At 36.3% G+C, this 18,990-nt stretch overlaps 1 protein-coding gene across 1 annotated transcript; it reads right to left on the minus strand.

The window, feature by feature from the left end:
- Nucleotides 1-615: 615 nt before the first annotated feature.
- Nucleotides 616-2,205, minus strand: ripply1 (ripply transcriptional repressor 1). The gene is made up of 4 exons (XM_073825252.1): nucleotides 2,072-2,205; nucleotides 1,871-1,949; nucleotides 1,229-1,302; nucleotides 616-1,064 (listed from the first exon to the last, which is right to left on the minus strand). The coding sequence occupies exons 1-4, from the start codon at nucleotides 2,131-2,133 to the stop codon at nucleotides 866-868; spliced, it is 414 nt and encodes a 137-aa protein (XP_073681353.1). The 5' UTR covers nucleotides 2,134-2,205; the 3' UTR covers nucleotides 616-865.
- Between the last annotated feature and the right edge of the window lie 16,785 nt (nucleotides 2,206-18,990).

Here is an 18,990-nt window from a genome sequence, read left to right on the forward strand (position 1 = left end):
TTAGAGGCACCCTTCAGTAGATTTTATAAATGATTTGTCAAGAATTCCCGACAAAGGGAAACTGATGTTTAACTTACATAGTGAACAAACATAGATCGCTGAAGTGTTATCAGAAAACATTCTGACTGTTCTTCGTCTTCTTTTTCTGGCCCATTGGCAGGTATAGCCACTTCAATATCCTCCTTTAAGAAACTTTTCCCCCCCCATACATCTATTCATAGAAATAGCAAAGCCATCAAAGCCATCTCTGCTGACCTGTGACTTAAACAGGAAGAGTCCAATCTTGAAAATCTTACAGTCTTAGGGGGACATTGTCATAGCAGACAGTGTCCTTTATCAAAACCTGGACAAACAACAGAGCCCCTTCTAGTCAACAGATAGGGTCAGAGAACATCAAAGGACTCAAACGAGTTCAAAAAGAGACTTATCAGAAAACACACAAGGTTTGCACTCATTTTAAATATAGATTTTATTTTAAATCAAAAATACAAAAGTAGAAAAATATGCCATAAATACATATATATACACATAAATCATAAGTTAGGGATGGGTAATAGAATACAAATAGAATTTATATATATACAAAAAAAAAAAAAAAAAAAAAAGGTAAGAACCCTGAGATTGCTCTGAAACAACATTTCCCAATGTGGGATTGCATTTTCACTGTTTTTAACAGGAATTAAAATAGTTTCCTGCATAAAACAATCAGTAAAATCAGTCTGGTTGTGCTCTAGATGCTCATGAGAAGCACCACGTCCATGCACTGAATTATTGATGGCACGACTTCCCTAATAGAGCGCGATGTGGCATTATCCAGTGTTGATGTTAAATTCATGAACTTTTCCTCACGGGTGAGGTTGAACATTCAGTTGTAACTGGTGAAGTGACTGTTAAGCTTAAGACACTCCTCAGCATTGCTGTCATCATCTTCATCACTGTCCTCCTCTTCCTCGCTATCTGATTCGTCATAGAAGTTTATGGTGGCCTGCACTGGGAAATTTCTGAGCAGGGCCTCGCCGTCGCTGAAGAGGTAGTCGAAGGATTTCGATCTGGGCCAGTACAGCCTAAAGCGTGAAATAAAGAAATGAAATCGGTAAACACGATGCAAACAGACCAAGTGAATGCATTTTCAACAAAATAAAATAAGCCTTATTTAAAACGGATTAAGGTTTTAGGGCCATGTTATAAAACAAAACCATTGCTCAAGTGAAATTAAATGCTCACTGACCTGACAGGGTGCTGGAAAGACTGCATCTTGCCATCTGTTGTAGTGTTACTGGGCACTTCTGGCCTGGAATAAGGCTGGAAAGAGTGAGAAAAGACGTGTAAGACCACATGCGCGAAACACAACTCAAACAATGCTTCCTGTCCAGTGTTTATGAGGTGATATCACTGCCAGCTTCGTGGGTGTATAACACTCTGGGCAGGATGCAAAAGCTGTGACATGGAGGGTGTCAGGCTAAAGTGTTTGTGGGAAACTGCCTCCAACTCCTTTTCCCAAACCTAAAGGTGTCTGCTTAAATCTTGGCAAGCGATAGCTTGCTCTCTGGGAGCTGTTTTCCCCTACACCTCGTCTCTGGGCACAGACTCAGTGTTCACACTCAGACAGTGGTGCCATATGGCTAAGTGTCTCAGCGCTAGAGCTGCTCTCAGTTTGCCTTTGCGTCACTAAATGGCTTGGTGTCAATGAAACACCTCCACAGTCATACAATCTGCTGCCTAATGCTCACCACATGCCTGTCTGTCACCTTAAAGCTACCTGCTGCTCTAAAAAAAAAATAACAACTTGACATTTTCTCTGCTGAATTACCTGCTTAATCACATTCCTAAACATTAACATTGAAATATTAGGATTACAGTGAAAACTTACACAAGCCAACTTGGTTCTCCGGCATTCAGTTTGTGCATCCTTTCTGGCCGCAAGCCAAGGTCTCCAAAGAGAAGCTGGGCTGTGGATCGAAGACAGTAATATTTTAGATGTGCATCTAACAGGCAACCTCTAATATAGAACAGAACAGAATAAAATAGAATGGAAAGCTCACAATAAAATAGATTAGAATAGAATTCTCACCTGCTAGATTGCTGAATAGTGTTCATTGTGTTCAGAGCAGCGGCAACGCACACAGAATTCATTTCTATTTTAGTCCAAAATAGTCCTCTTTTTTGCTAGATCTCCGAGCGATGGACGTCTTGGATGAGTCGTTATCCTCTGGAGGGACGTGAGTGAGTGAATGAATGAAGGAGAGTCGCTGTCTCGGTTTATATGGAGCTGGAGCTGGAGCTGCAGGGGCGGGGCTGGACGACGGTGCCGATGCCAAATGATCTGAGGTTGTTTTAAGAGGGGGTTTGGTGCTGTTTGCCAAATGATTGGGATAGAGTCTGCCATGGACATTTTGGTGTGAAGACTTCTCCAGTTGTATAAACAGTGCGCCCCAGCGTGAGGGTGAGAAATCTGGTACCGTCAGGTTATTGCAACAACACAGAGGGGCAAACTTGCACACCATCTGCGAGAAAGACAACGGGGGGCGACACAGGAGTAGGGTCATATATAATATAGTTAGCTAGTAATAAGGTTTTCGAATTTCGAGGCTACATTAATTAGGACTAGTGATCAAACTATATATAAAACCAAAAAAGTGTGTCCTATCCTTGCTTATCCTTATGTATTTATACGGAAATGCGACGTTTTTTATTAATTCTGTTTTAGATTTTAAGTTCTGTCCCCTGGGTTCTTGTTCAAATTAAAAAATATGTGTGTAAAAATTAATCAATAAAAACACTGACGTCAACTTATTGAATTGTAGTAGCCTACTTTATTGCTTATTTAGGCTATTACCCATTACTATTTTGATTTTGTTCAGCAAACGACTTCGCAAAACCGTTTGTAGAAATGCTCTATTGTATAAATTCTCTCTTTTTATTAAAATAAACTTCTTTAAGTTCTTTAAGGCTAACGGTAAAACCTTTTATTTAACCAAACTATACCCAGCACAGGCCTATAGGCTATTATTATTTTTAATTTAGCTTGATTGCATAGAGTTTGTTAACATTTAAAATCAATATTTGTCTAATTCAAAGTTAAAAATATATATCTTAAAATAATCTTTTAAAATGTTTAATTTTCTTTGAATGACATACACTACCACATAAATGGTATTTTGAACATAAAGATTTTTTATGTTTTTTTTATCCTCTTCTGCTCACCAAGCCTGCATTTATTTGATCCAAGTACAGCAAAACTGTAACATTTCGAAATATTTGTACTCTTTAAACTGTTTTCTATTTGAATGTGTTTAAAATGTAATTTATTCCTGTGATTTCAAAGCTGCATTTTTAGCATAATTAGTCACGTGATCCATCACAAATTATTCTAATATTGTGATTTGCTGTTAAAAAACATTTATTATTATTATTACTATTATTATAATGTTGAAAACAGCAGTAGTTTTTTTTTTCAGGTTTCTTTGATGAATAGAAGAACAGCATTTATAAATGTCTTTATCATCACTTTTGATCAATTTAAAGCATACTTGCTAAATAAATGTATTAATTTATATAATCCCCCCTCCAAAACTGGAAGTCTTGAAGACACTGGAAGACACTGAAAATGTAGCTTAGATCACAGGAATACATTACCTTTTAAAATATGTTCAAATAGAAAGCAGTTATTTTAAATTGTAAAAATATTTTACAATATTATAAACTTAATGAGCAGAAGAGACTTATTTAAAAAAACATTTAAAAAACAAAACTTTTGACTGCTAGTACCCCTACTTTTATTTTGATTTTCTAATGATCCGTCTCTCTCGTCTATGTCTCCTTTAATAATTGCTTCAAACAACTGATCTGAAAACAGCTCTTAATTTAAACACTTGCAGGAGTCACCAAAGCTTAACAACTAAAGCCGATCCCCGGTCAGTTCGAGCGCGTCTCTCGCTGTTTGTCTAAAAGCACGCGTTCACACTTCAGCCCGTTAAGAAGGGTGCAAAATATCTCACTAAACGAATTTAATGAGGTCCTAATGGGGACTTGATGGACTTCGTCGCTCCATTTGGAGGAGCAAATTTGCGAGACTGCGTCACTCCGACCGCCTGTAGGGCCAGCAAACTGACTAGCGTCAGGCAAAAGGCACAAATGGACAACGCAAGATAGCGGCGAGCAATTGCTTAAACACACAGTCTAGATAACAGATAACGCAATGAATCAATTAAGGGCTGTGTTTTCGTTCACTTTACTAATCTAATTAGATTTAGACGTGACTGGCAAACGTAGTCTTGCTAATAGATGGTAAAAAGTTAATTTCCTGATGACATAGGCCTAGGCCTGTTGTAGATAAACTAGTCTAATCTAATGGGAACAGATTACACCAGTTAAAGTAATTTAAAGAAACAAAGCATAGATAGATAGATAGATAGATAGATAGATAGATAGATAGATAGATAGATAGATAGATAGATAGATAGATAGATAGATAGATGCTAAGAAGCTGAAGCAGAGAGCAGCAGACAGTGAGGGTGGCAATAAGAGGTATGTTGTTTATTCTGTTCATTTGGGAGTGTTCTGGCTTATGGTGGTCTGTCTAGTCCCAGTCTGTTTGAACATTTGCTGATCTCAGAGTCTTGGAAACCCCCTGCCACTAATGGCTCTTAAAAAATCTTCTCCCCCATGGTCAGGAATGTCAGTAATCACCAGCCCGCTGCTCCCCAAGCCTGACCAATGTGTTTTTTTTTAAAGCAAGTCAACACGAATCTTTAATTTAAAATAACAAGTAATGGATTAGTTAGAGCCCGCAGTATATATGGGTTCTCCCCAAGAATTCAGCTAGTGATTTGTTATTTTGTAATTAATTACTGCGGATTCAAATACATTTCTTTTGTCTTTTATTTTTATCAGAGATATGAGCTGATATGTGACTAATACGTGACACTAAAGTGTCCGTTTAAACTGTTTGTTTTAAACTTAATGTCTGTCTGGCTAACAAACAGGGTTAAAAAGGGTTTCTTTTAATGTTCTGATTGATTGGTCCGATTAAGTTATGTTTTTAAAATATTTTAATAATGCAGTGGCCGGCACATAACCTTTCCCTCAAGCCAAGATTGACTTAATCATTTAGATCACAGCACTGGCAAATTCCAAAATACACGTAATGGATTATTTCAGAGGAAATTCCATGGCTTATTCAAATGTTAGCTGATTTCTCACATCTCAGATTTACTAAAAAACACACTGCTGTTGTAAATGCATCCTTTTAAAATGCTTTTCAGCTTTTTGCATATTTAATTTATGTGTGTGAATTACATAATGGTGAAAGTTAATTTAAACTATGAGCAACTAACTGGAAATATTTTATGCATGTAAAAGTAAAAAGAGCATTACTTATATGTGACCCTGGAGCACAAAACCAGTCATAAGGGTCAGCTTTTTGTAACTGAGATTTATACATCATCTGAAAGCTGAAAAAATAAGCTGTTAGGAAAGGACAATATTTGGCCGAGATACAACTATTTGAAAATCTGCAATCTGAGGGTGCAAAAAAATCTAAATATTGAGATAATCGCCTTTAAAGTTGTCCAATTAAAGTTCATAGCAATGCATGTTTCTAATCAAAAATTTAGTTCTGATATATTTACGGTAGAAAATTAACAAAATATCTTCACAGAACATGATCTTTACTTAATATCCTAATGATTTTGGCATAGAAGAAAAGATCATTTTGACCCACAATGTATTGTTAGCTATTGCTACAAATAAATCTGTGCTACTTAAGACTGGTTTTGTAGTTCAGGGTATCATATATACACAAATAGATCAAATAATGCCTTCTTTTTAAATATTTAACTTGCCTTTTTCTGTTTAAATAGTTACTTCACTGGTGCAATGTTACTTCAGTTTCAATCAAACAACACTCTTTGCCTTAAACTATTGCATTAAATGCAGTGTTTGAGCAATTTGTGTTGATTGTTTTCTTAAAACTACAGGAGACCCTCTGTAGGATCAGCCTTCTAGGAGCAAGATTGCTTTGTCAATTAAAACCTTTTTATTATGATAAAACTTAATAATTTTAGTGCAACTATAAACATTTCAGACTATTTGACCTATAACTTTTGACCCCACAACAAATGAAGTAGAGCTGTTTCCTTACCTACTGATGCACGTCTCCTGTCCTGACTAGTGAGGTGAAAAAGAGCAATTTAGAACTGCTAACAAATGTTACCAACATCCTGTGAATAAAATTAGGTAAATGGTCTTTACATTGTCTCACATTCTCACATAAATAAGTTTGAATGGCTCTGCTTAATTGAATCAACATAATGCAAAAATTTATGTATACAGTGCCTTTCAATAATATTGGCACCCTTGGTAAATATGAGCAAAGGTGGGTGTGAAAATAAATCAGCATTGTTTATCCTCTTGAGCTTTCATTCAGAAAATTCACAAAATTCTAACAAATCATTGAAGTAAAACAATGGAAAGTGTGTGGGGGGGGGGGGGATCTTTGTTTTTAATAAATGTTTTTTTCTAGTTCATATTGGCCCCAATTATTGCAACATCCTTAACATCTGGTAAGAGATCAGAGACTATTCCTTCATACGGAATCTCTCCAGATCTCCATGTTGGAGCTTCCTCTCTTCAGTTCACCCCATTTGTTTTGTACAGGGTTCAGGGAGCTGGGAAGGCCATGGCAGAAGCTTCTTTTTATACTCAGTGACATTTTTGTGTTGATTTTGGTGTTTGTTTTGTATCATTGTCCTGATGGAAGATCCATTATAAGATTACAAGATTTCTAACAAAGGCAGTCAGGTTTTTTTTTTTTTTTTTTTTGATGCCATGTATTTGATCAAGAAATCCAGGACCTTCGGCCGAAAAATAGGCCCATAACATTAAAGATCAAGAAGTTTATTTAACCATAGACATGGAGCACTTTTTTATCCCTGTTTGCACGCAACTCATCTGTTTTGCTGCCAAAACACTATTTTTTAGTTTCATTTGACCATATAAACAAGTCCCTTTTGAAGTTCCAGTCGTGTCTGACAACCAAATAAGCTGGAGTTTGTTTTTTGATGAGCGAGGAGGGTTTTTCTTGAAACCCTCCCGGAAAACATGTGGTGATGTAGGAACTGTTTGATATTTCTGACCCCAAGACTCAAATAATCTCTGCAGTTCTCCAGCTGTGATCCTTGCAGATCCTTGGAGGCTACTTAAACTCTCCTCCTCAGTGTGCATTAAGACGATATAGAAACCAGCCGTTTTGTAACTTTAGTTGATTGGAACTTATTAATTATTGCCCTGATGGTGAAAATGGGGATTTTCAATGCTTTAGCTATTTTGCAGCCACTTTCTATTTTGTGAATCTGTATATCAGAACTATATTCTGGCTTTATATAATTTGGCCTTTGTGTTCCTTGAATTTATAATCTTGTGGGACAGGAAGTCATGAATGGACTTCAAGTCACTCTGGTGTGCTGAAAAACTGTAAATCAGAATGTGAATATACTTCTGAGATATTTTACTCATAGAAATTTCTAGGGGTGCCAATAATTATGGCCAACATGCACTGGATAATTTATTTTATTTTATAATATGAGTTTCCCTCCACTTTCAATTGTTTTACTTCAATGAAAGGTTAGATTTGGTTTATTTTTTTTTAATGAAAGATCAAAAAGATAAATGCTGCCTTTGCTCATACTCTATATTGCCAGAAGTATTGGCACGCCCCCTTCTAATGAACAGGTTTGACTACTTAAGTAATTTCCATGAGTACAAATCTTAATATTTAAGCATATAATGATATTCTAGGGAATTGTGTGCTTCTAATTTTATAGCAACAGTTTGGACAGGACCCTTTTTTCTATTCTAACATGACAATGCGTCTGTGTATAAGACAAGGTTAAAAAAGAAATGAATGATTCAGTCAGTGTGAAACTTGACTGGTCTGCATAAAGCCAAATCCTAATCCCAGCTGAACACCTCTGGTGTGACTTTAAATGCAGACCTTGAGCCAAAAACTCATCACCAAACACCAGTGACTTGTACATATGGGCACAGTAATTTTAGACATTTCCAAAACTGTTGCAACAGAGATGGAAATACAATTTTTAAATACATGAATTATGTTTCCATATTTGTTGCCACAGTTTTGGAAGTGCCCTTTTTTCTAAAGAAGGGGGTGTCCCAATACTTTTATCCATATAGTGTGTGTACAAGTCATTGGTGTTTGGTGATGAGTTTTTGGCTCAAGGTCTGCATTTAAAGTCACACCAGAGGTGTTCAGCTGGGATAGATCTTGAAGAGAAAAAGAAAAAGGGTCCTGTCCAAACTGTTGCTATAAAATTAGAACCACACAATTCTCTAGAATATCATTATATGCTTAAACTTTAAGATTTGTACTCGTTAAAATGACTACGTAGTCAAACCTGTTCATTAGAAGGGGGTGTCCCAATACTTTTGGCGGTATAGTGTATTTACCAAAGGTGCCAATATTAGTAGAGGGCACTGTAAATCAAATAAATAAATACTAATTCATTCAACTCAAAGCCAACATAGATATTATATATATCTTTTGGTACAGCTGACCTCTTCTCAGGGTCAGAGTGTCCAGCCTTGTTCATTCCAGTGACCCAGTCATTCTCACGTCTACACAAGCATCACACCTCTGCTCTCATCTGAGGCGGTGTGTGTGGATGACACCAGCTCTCACACCTCAAGAGCACACTTCTCTCACCCTCTCTGCTGCTCCGTCCATGTTCTAGGACCAGCATCAGTGTTCCCACATCAGCACCCACATTCTCACTTCAAGATCTGAACCTCACTGATGCACATTTATCATTCATTTAACAGAATGAAGATGAAGATGAATGAAAGCCAATGTAGCGAATGAAAGAAATGTAATTAGAAAAAACCTCCAATAGAGGGCAGCTCTTTTGCTCAAAAAGATGAACTAAGACTGTTGAAGTCAATTGTGTTTTTACACTGTTAAAAATAAAGGTGCTTTACGATGCCATAGAAGAACGTTTTTAAAGGTAAGAGTAAGAAAAAGGTCAGAAAAAGATGGTTCTTCAAAGAACCTTTGAGTGAATGGTTCTTTGTGAAACCAATAATGGTTCTTCTATGGCATCGCTGTGAAGAACCTTTTAAAACACCTTTATTTTTAAGAGTGTAGGAGTCTTGTCTCTTGTCAAAAAGTAAACATGGTGTGACCCTGACTAAGGTCAATTACATTATTGCTTTGACAGGTAGCCACTGAAAAATGAAATGTTTATGATCTTTCATCACAAGGCTGACCTCTTCTCAGGGTCAGAGTGTCCATAGCTGTTCTTTCTAGTGACCCAGTCATTCTCACGTCTACACATGCATCACACCTCTGCTCTCATCTGAGGCGGTGTGTGTGGATGACACCAGCCCTCACACTTCCACAAGCACACTTCTCTCACCCTCTCTGCTGGTCTGCTCTCTCTACTGGCACCCAGTTACACACACAGTACATGTACCAGAACCTGCATCACTGTTCCCACATCAGCACCTACACACAAATAAACACTGACCCTGCTTTGACCCAGAACAATTTAGGAGCATGGCAGACTTTCTCAAACTCAAATTATTGTGTAGAATACATATATAAAATGATAAATATAATTAGTCACACTTTAGTTTGGAGACCAGTTCTCACAATAAACTATGACTTTTGCCTCAATAAACTAATTTGATGCTTATTAATAGTTAGTAAGGTAGTTGTTATGTACAGTCGTGGCCAAAAGTTTTGAGAATGACACAAATATTAGTTTTCACAAAGTTTGCTGTTAAACTGCTTTTAGATCTTTGTTTCAGTTGTTTCTGTGATGTACTGAAATATAATTACAAGCACTTCATACGTTTCAAAGGCTTTTATCGGCAATTACATGACATTTATGCAAAGAGTCAGTATTTGCAGTGTTGGCCCTTCTTTTTCAGGACCTCTGCAATTCGACTGGGCATGCTCTCAATCAACTTCTGGGCCAAATCCTGACTGATAGCAACCCATTCTTTCATAATCACTTCTTGGAGTTTGTCAGAATTAGTGGGTTTTTGTTTGTCCACCCGCCTCTTGAGGATTGACCACAAGTTCTCAATGGGATTAAGATCTGGGGAGTTTCCAGGCCATGGAACCAAAATTTCAACGTTTTGGTCCCCGAGCCGCTTAGTTATCACTTTTGCCTTATGGAACGGTGCTCCATCGTGCTGGAAAATGCATTGTTCTTCACCAAACTGTTGTTGGATTGTTGGAAGAAGTTGCTGTTGGAGGGTGTTTTAGTATCATTCTTTATTCTTGACTGTGTTTTTGGGCAAAATTGTGAGTGAGCCCACTCCCTTGGATGAGAAGCAACCCCACACATGAATGGTCTCAGGATGCTTTACTGTTGGCATGACACAGGACTGATGGTAGCGCTCACCTTTTCTTCTCCGGACAAGCCTTTTTCCATTTGCCCCAAACAATCGGAAAGAGGCTTCATCGGAGAATATGTCTTTGCCCCAGTCCTCAGCAGTCCATTCGCCATACTTTTTGCAGAAGATCAATCTGTCCCTGATGTTTTTTTTGGAGAGAAGTGGCTTCTTTGCTGCCCTTCTTGACACCAGGCCATCTTCCAAAAGTCTTGGCCTCACTGTGCGTGCAGATGCGCTCACACCTGCCTGCTGCCATTCCTGAGCAAGCTCTGCACTGGTGGCACTCCGATCCCGCAGCTGAATCCTCTTTAGGAGACGATCCTGGCGCTTGCTGGACTTTCTTGTATGCCCTGAAGCCTTCTTAACAAGAATTGAACCTCTTTCCTTGAAGTTCTTGATGATCCTATACATTTTATTTTTGGTGCAATCTTAGTAGCCACAATATCCTTGCCTGTGAAGCCATTTTTATGCAACGCAATGATGGCTGCACGCGTTTCTTTGCAGGTCACCATGGTTAACAATGGAAGAACAATGATTTCAAGCATCACCCTTCTTTTAACATATCAAGTCTGCCATTCTAACCCAATCAGCCTGACATAATGATCTCCAGCCTTGTGCTCGTCAACATTCTCACCTGAGTTAACAAGACGATTACTGAAATGATCTCAGCAGGTCCTTTAATGACAGCAATGAAATGCAGTGGAAAGTTTTTTTCGGGATTAAGTTAATTTTCATGGCAAAGAAGGACTATGCAATTCATCTGATCACTCTTCATAACATTCTGGACTATATGCAAATTGCTATTATAAAAACAACTTTTCCAATTTCCAATATTTATGTAATTCTCAAAACTTTTGGCCACGACTATAGGTATGTGTTAGAGATTAAGGGATCTATAATATGGTTGTGCAGAATAAGGCATTAATAAATACTAATAAACAGCCAGTATGCTAGTTATATGCAGGATAATAAACAACTACATTGCCTTGCAAAAGTATTCATAGCCCTTAATTTTTTTCACATTTTGTTTTGTTGCAGCATTATGTTAAACTGCTTTAAATTAGTTTTTCCCCACATCCATTTACACTTCAAATTTATTAAAAATAAAACACTGAAATAAGTACATTGCATAAGTATTCATACCCTTAACTCAGTACATATTTGAAGCACATTTACAGCCTCAAGTCTTTTTGGGTATGATGTGACAAGCTTTGCACATCTGCATTTGGCAATTATCTGCCATTCTTTGCCTCACTTTTTTACCTCTCAAGCTGTCAGTTTGGATGGGGGCTGGCAGACATTTTCTAGAGTGACTGAATGCTTCAGTGAACCTTCAATGCAGCAGATTTTTTTCTGAACTCTTCCCTAGATCATTGCCTTAACGCAAGTCTGTCACTGAGCTCTACAGGCAGTTATCTTGACCTCAGGACTTGGTTTTTGCTCTGATATGCATTTTCAGCTGTTAGACCTTTTCTGAGAGGTGTGCTTTTCCAAATCATACTCATTCAAATGAATTTGCCACAGTTTAACTCCACTCGAAGTGTAGTAACATCTAGAAGCAATATGAATGCTCCTGAGCTAAATTTTGAGTGTCCCAGAAAAGGGTATGAATACTTATGCCACGGGATCTTTTCAGTTTTTTATTTTTAATAAATTTGCACAAATGTTAAAAACCTATTTTTTGCTTTGCCATTATGGAGTAGGGAGTGTAGATTGATGTGGGAAAAAAGTAATTTAAAGTAGTTTAACATAAGGCAGCAATGTGAAAAACATGAAGGAGTATGAATAATTTTGCAAGGCACTGTAGTTAATAGTGAGAACTGGTCCGTAAACTAAAGTGTTACCATATAACCATATTATAGTTATGGAATTTCAAAAATCATAGTGGTATGTGAATTTATTAGCAGAAATTTTAAAACTTAGTTTGGCTAAAGTTATTATTTCTCATAATTAATCTAATTTACACTCCCAATCAAAGGTTTTTGAACAGTAAGATTTTTAAATGTTTTTAAAGAAGTCTGCACTGCATTTTTTAATCCAAAAGAACAGCAAAAGCAGTAATTTTGTGAAATAATTTTACTATTTAAAATAATTGCTTTCTATTTGAATATATTTTATTGATTAATTTTCAGCATCATTACAGTTTTTAGTGTCACATGATCCTTCAGAAATCATTCTAATATGCTGATTTGCTGTTCAATAAACATTTTATATTATTCTTATCAATATTTAAAACAGTGGAGTACACTTTGTCAGGATTCTTTAATGAATAGAAAGATGCAAAGATCAGCATTTATCTGAAATAAAAAAGCTTTTGTAACATTATACACTATACCATTCAAAAGCTTGGAGATTTTTTTGGGGGAAAGATTTACAGAATTACAGAAATTAATACTTTTATTTAGCAAGGATGCTTTAAATTGATCAAAAGTGATGATAAAGACATTTATAATGTTACAAAAGATTTCTGTTTCAGACAAATTCTGTTTTTCTGAACTTTCTATTTATCAAAGAAACTTGAATCAATTCTACTAAGCTGTTTTCAACATAATAATAATAATAATAATAATAATAATACATTTTTTTGAGCAGCAAATCAGAATATTAGAATGATTTCTGAGGGATCGTGTGGCTGGAGTAATGATTGGAAAAATTCAGCTTTGAAATCACAGGAATAAATTGCGTTAACGCATATAAAAAATTAAATATAGTAAAAATATTTCTAAATTTTACTGTTTTTGCTGTACTGTATAGTATAGTATAGATAGATAGATAGATTTGATTAGTTCCAGAGCTATATATCATCCATCAACCTTTGTGCATTTGCCAGGAATGTAAATCTTTTTCTGTGAATAATTTAGTTTAGATTTTTTTTTTTTTTTGTCAAATTGTAATTATTGTTAAGTTTTTAAGCAGTTATTTGTGAACATACTTTCTTAAAAATGTAGATTCTTTATTGATATCTGCATGTGGTTCCCTGGAGAACCTTAAACATCCATGTTTTTCATTCGGACAAATGGTCTTTATATTCGGAAAAAGGTCTTTAGATTTTTTAAAATGTTTTTCACACTAGAAAGAAAAAGTTATTTTTTAAGAACCATTCACTGAAAGGTTGTTTGAAAGGGAGCTGAAAAGGTTCTTCTATGACACTGCAGCAAAAACCCTCCTGTATTTTTAGGAGTGTAAAATTATAAATCAATTGCTTACTATAGTCCAAGCTCTGGAACGCAATGTAGAAATGCTTATACATTGAATCAATTGATGCTTCTGCCTCAGCTAATTGTAGAAATCCCTAATAAGAGAGTAAGATATATGGTGCAGAGCGAGGTAAACTTATAGATTTTTGTAGCTTAAGTGCGATATCATGATCACATTAATATTTATTATTTCTATTACTGTGTAAATGGTTAACAGACCAACATTGCTTTAAGCAATGACCGTCTAGTGACCCTGCCCACTCATGCGCTTCTCACACCTCTCATCTTATCTAAGGAGGTGTTGAGGTGACACCAGCCCTCACACTGCAGATCACCACCATTCTGCTCACTTTCTGCTCAGACACACATGCCCAGGTCAAGACACGGAGCCAGGGCGGCCATTCCCACATCAGCACCTACATACTCTTGACCTGGACGCTGACCTCACATGTACACATTGCAGCACCCTTTGTTTCAAATATTTTTCTGTTACACATAGCCATGAAAGTTTTTGTTGGCTAGAGTTTAGATAAAAAAACACAATCAAGGATTTTCAGGATTAGGCTGTTCTTGAGTAATAGGGTGTTAAGACCTGACAAATGACTAGATAAGGACAAATAAATGCTGATTAATTAGTGTTTAATTGATACTGCAGTGGCAATCTGTGCTTCTCAAATGGAATCTATCTAAAGTTGAGGTCGAAAGTTTACATACACCGAATCTGTAAAATGTTGATTATTTTACCAAAATAAGAGGGATCATACAAAATGCATGTTATTTTTTATTTAGTACTGAGCTGATAGTTGTTCATGAGTCCCTTGTTTGTCCTGAACAGTTAAACTGCCTGTTATTCTTCAAAAAATCCTTCAGATCCCACAAACTTTTTGGTTTTTCAGCATTTTTGTGTATTTGAACCCTTTCCAACAATGTCTCTATGATTTTGAGATCCATCTTTTCACACTGAGGACAACTGCGGGACTTATATACAACTATTACAGAAGGTTCAACTGCTCACTGATGCTTCAGAAGGAAACACAATGTATTAAGAGCCCGGGGTGTGAAAACTTTTGGAATTTAAAGATCAGTGTAAATTTAACTTATTTTGTCTTCTTGGAAACATGCAAGTATCTTCTGTAGCTTCTGAAGGGCAGTACTAAATGAAAATATATGATATTTAGGCAAAATAAGAAAAACGTACACATCTTCATTCTGTTCAAAAGTTTTCACCCCCGGCTCTTAATGCATTGTGTTTCTTTCTGAGGCATCAGTGAGCATTTGAACCTTCTGTAATAGTTGAATATGGGTCCCTCAGTTGTCCTCAGTGTGAAAAGATGGATCTCAAAATCATAGTCATTGTTGGAAAGGGTTCAAATACACACTACATGCTGAAAAAACAAAGAATTTGTGGGACCTGAAGGATTTTTCTGGACAAACAAGGGTCTCATGAACAACTATCACTTAACAGCTGTGGATCATTCAGGTAACAAAAAAATCCAGCGTATGTAAATTTTTGATCGGGGTCATTTTTGCAAATTCAAAAATGATTTGCTCTTGTGGACTATATATAAACATCTTTTATGTGAATATCTTATTCAGGTCAGTACTAAACAAAAAATAACATGATTTTTTTTATGATCCCTCTTATTTTGTGTTCATGAATTTCTCAGCTAGTGGTTAGTTCATTATGAGTATTACTGATAGTTTTGTGGTGCTTGGAAATAAATACACAAAATATTATAAATTAGGTCATGATAGGGTCAGTGTGTGTCTAGTTCAGAGATGAAGTGTGCAGGTGCTGTTTTGGGAACCTGGTACATGTCAGTTAGTGGAAGAAGAAAAAAAGTGAGGGTGAGAGAAGTGTGGCCATTAAGTTGCGAGGACTGGTGTCATCCACACACACCTCCACAAATGAGCTCAACTGTGACATGGTGAGAACAACAAGGTGATGTGATGGGACATCTTTGGAAACTGATTTATACTCTGTATGATATGGTTTGATATTCGATATGTGACCCTGGACCACAAAACCATAACTGTATTGGTGTGTTAGGGTAGGATTTGGTTAAGATACAACTATTATAAAATCTGGAATTTGAGGGTGCAAAAATAAAAACAAATAAAAATATTGAGAAAATCGCCTTTAAAGTTATCCAAATGAAGTTCTGTGCAATGCATACTACGAATCAAAATTGAAGTTTTGATATATTTACGGTGGAAAATGTACAAAATATGTAAATAGAACATGGTCTTAATATCCTAATGATTTTTGGCATAAAAGAAAAATTGATCATTTTGACCCATTCATGTATTTTTGGCTATTGCTACATATATAACCATGCTACTTATGACTAGTTTTGTGGTCCAGGGTCACATATCTTAGAAAAAGACTAACTTTTGAATTCTGCTACACTTTACACTTGTCATTTCCCAAAGTCATAATTCCTATTCATTTTTTAATACATATTTACCAAATTTTTCATTAGGAAATGCAGCTTCCAAACAAACAGAACTGTCAGATTTACTAACAAACATTTTTATTTAGTATTTGTTATATTTAGTTTCCTCCTATAAAATAGCACAATACAACTTATTTCAGTGTTTATGTCTAGCTTCAGGTCATACGAGTCAAAGTTCTTAGGTGTCGATTTGGGAATAAACGTTTAAGCTCAGACTATCCCGCATTGTGTGTATCTCCACACCTCTGAGCTCATTTGCGGAGGTGTGTGTGGATGGCACCTCTGTAGACACACTCCTCTCACCCTTTCTGCTCCTCCGCTGTCCCTCTGTACTGGCACCTCATCCTCTGGGTCCAAACACAGTATCGGCGTTCCCACTACAGCACCTTCATCTCACCCCTGACCTGAGAGACCTCACTGTGACCCAGTGTAGATACCAGAGTAAATATCAGTCACATTTCATCAGTCATTAATCATTTTAATAACATTTATCAAATTTGAATAAAATTGTTAAAAAAGTTATTTCCTTTGATTTCTAGTTGATTTTATAGTGATCTTTTAGAAAATCTATTGGCCCAAACTGCTAACTAAAAACACATTTAAAAGCACATGAGTATTCAAATCTTAAATGTTTACTAAGATCCTTTTATTATCTATTGAAACCCACAATAATATTTAAAATATCATTCAGGTTAATATATATAAAATCATCATTTATTGGGTACTTTCAATTTGGAGGTGGTCTTCCCAAACTCTAACCTCCAAATTTCAATTTATAATATTATTAATATAATATAAAAGAATATTTTTGATTCTTTTAAAACGTGAAAAAATATTTATTTTACATTTTCTTTGTAAAATATGCAAATTCATGTAAAAAAATAAGTTCCTGCATTTTCATGTCACTACTACAGCGTATGTTTTAGTCCATTGGCTGAGACTGATTTTAAGCCTAAATTTATGATCAGGAAATATTTATGTGTCACTCTCTCTCATAGCTATATGGTGAGTAGATAGGCCTCATCATTTTTAGGTAAATGTGTTCAAAAATATAAAACAAAGTTTTAGTAGTGACATCTTTGTTTTTTTAGGTGTTATACCATAAAATTGTTACTATCAAAACAGTCATGACCGAAACATGACATAATTTTTCGGTAGTGACAAAAAGGAACACAATCGTTTATTTGGGGGTTTTAGTATGCAAATTAAAAGTCTGTAATGTGATGTGGTCGCTATCAAATCATTATTGTCACAACCGAAAATGTGCAGTCACTACTACTGAAACTTAGGATGTTTTGTCAAAAAGATGTTATGATGGATTCAAAATACAACAAATCTCATAAATTACACAAAAACTTAATTACAAATTAAATATTGTTAAAAATTAAATTGTTTTTGATTCACCTCTGAAAATGTATAATTTATCATTTTTTATTTTTATTTTATTTTTATTATATTTTTATAAAATAGCAAAAAAAAAAAAAAAAAAAAAAAAAAAAAAAAATATATATATATATATATATATATATATAAGTCAAGCCCAAAATAATTCATACCGCTGGCAAATTATGATTAAAATGACTTTTATTCAATCAGCAAGTTTTTTTTTGAATGGAAATGACACGGGCTTCTGCCAAAAGATAATAAGACGATGTGCAAGAGGCATCATTGTGAAAAAAAAATTCTCAGCTTTTATTTACATTTTGAACAAAAAGTGGCATGTCCAAAATTATTCATACCCTTTTTAACTGTCAAAGTCTATGGGAAAATCCAAAGTTCTATACCATTCCAAATAGTCCAAACTGTTCTTAAGCATCCTAATTACCCTGATTCATTTGGGAACAGCTGTTTTAATCAACTCAACAGGTGAAAAACAGAAGCTCTCTGCTGTTGGTTTGTGGACAGTCATGGCAAGGACAAAGGAGCTCACTGAGGACCTATGGCCGCGCATTGTGGCTGTTCACAAGTCAGGAAAGGGCTATAAGACCATATCTAAATGTTTTGAAGTTCCAGTGGCTACAGTACAAAGTATTTTTAAAAATACAAGAAGTTCCGCACTGTGAAAAATCTCAGAGGACGTGGTCGGAAGCCAAAAGTGACACCTGTGCTGGCCAGGAGGATAGTGAGAGAGGTAAAAAAAGAATCCAAGGATCACCACCAAGGCCATCCTGATGAATCTGGGCTCTGCTGGTGGCAACATCTCAAGGCAGACAGTCTAACTGTTACGGATTGGTCAGGTTCTGCACCCACATTCACACCCCGATCACAATCACCTGAGTTCTGATCACCACGCACCTGCACTCAATCAGCAACTCACCATAAGAGCACCACACACACAGTCATCATTGTCCGGGCTCGTTTGCACGAAGCGGACTCATTGAGCTTCACTCTTGTGGTCTCAATTCCCTGCTATACTTACCTTCTAACGTACCTACTGATAATTACCTGTGCTCTCGTCCATCCTAGTCGAAGTCTCGTCTCAGTCTCCAGTCAGCGGTGTGTCAGCCGAAAGTCTGTTCATGGATCTCCAGCAGTGTGTGTGTGAGTGTTTCCACCTTCACCGGTCCTCCTCCCGTCGTTCCTGGAAAGGAAAAGATATACTGTCTTCACGAATCCATCTACACATCAAGAAACTCATCCAGAACTGTTCACTTACCCAGTCTTTTCACGCTATCATCATCATCCTGCTCTGCTGTAAATAAACTTATTATCATTATCACTTACCTCAGTCTTCTGGTCTGCTTCCGTAACAGTTAGCCCGGACCAAGACAGCGAACAGCATGAGCACGATGGATCCATTTCAAGAGCTGGTGGACTCACTCCGGAAAGTTTTGTTGGCCAGTCATACCACCATGCCAACTCCAGTTCGTCCCACAGCACCACCGGCACCCAGCACTTCTTCCGACCCCATTCATTCC

This window comes from Garra rufa, chromosome 19, assembly GCF_049309525.1.
Source record: "Garra rufa chromosome 19, GarRuf1.0, whole genome shotgun sequence".
Taxonomy (NCBI): Eukaryota; Metazoa; Chordata; class Actinopteri; order Cypriniformes; family Cyprinidae; genus Garra; species Garra rufa.

Bases quoted from the DNA above. Each gene is read 5' to 3' on its own strand.
- ripply1 (XM_073825252.1), bottom strand. From the start codon at position 2,133: ATGAATTCTGTGTGCGTTGCCGCTGCTCTGAACACAATGAACACTATT. The intron at 1,950-2,071 runs GTGAGAATTCTA...TTCGATCCACAG, and splicing joins ACTATTCAGCAATCTAGCAG to CCCAGCTTCTCTTTGGAGAC. The intron at 1,303-1,870 runs GTAAGTTTTCAC...CACTCTTTCCAG, and splicing joins GGAGAACCAAGTTGGCTTGT to CCTTATTCCAGGCCAGAAGT.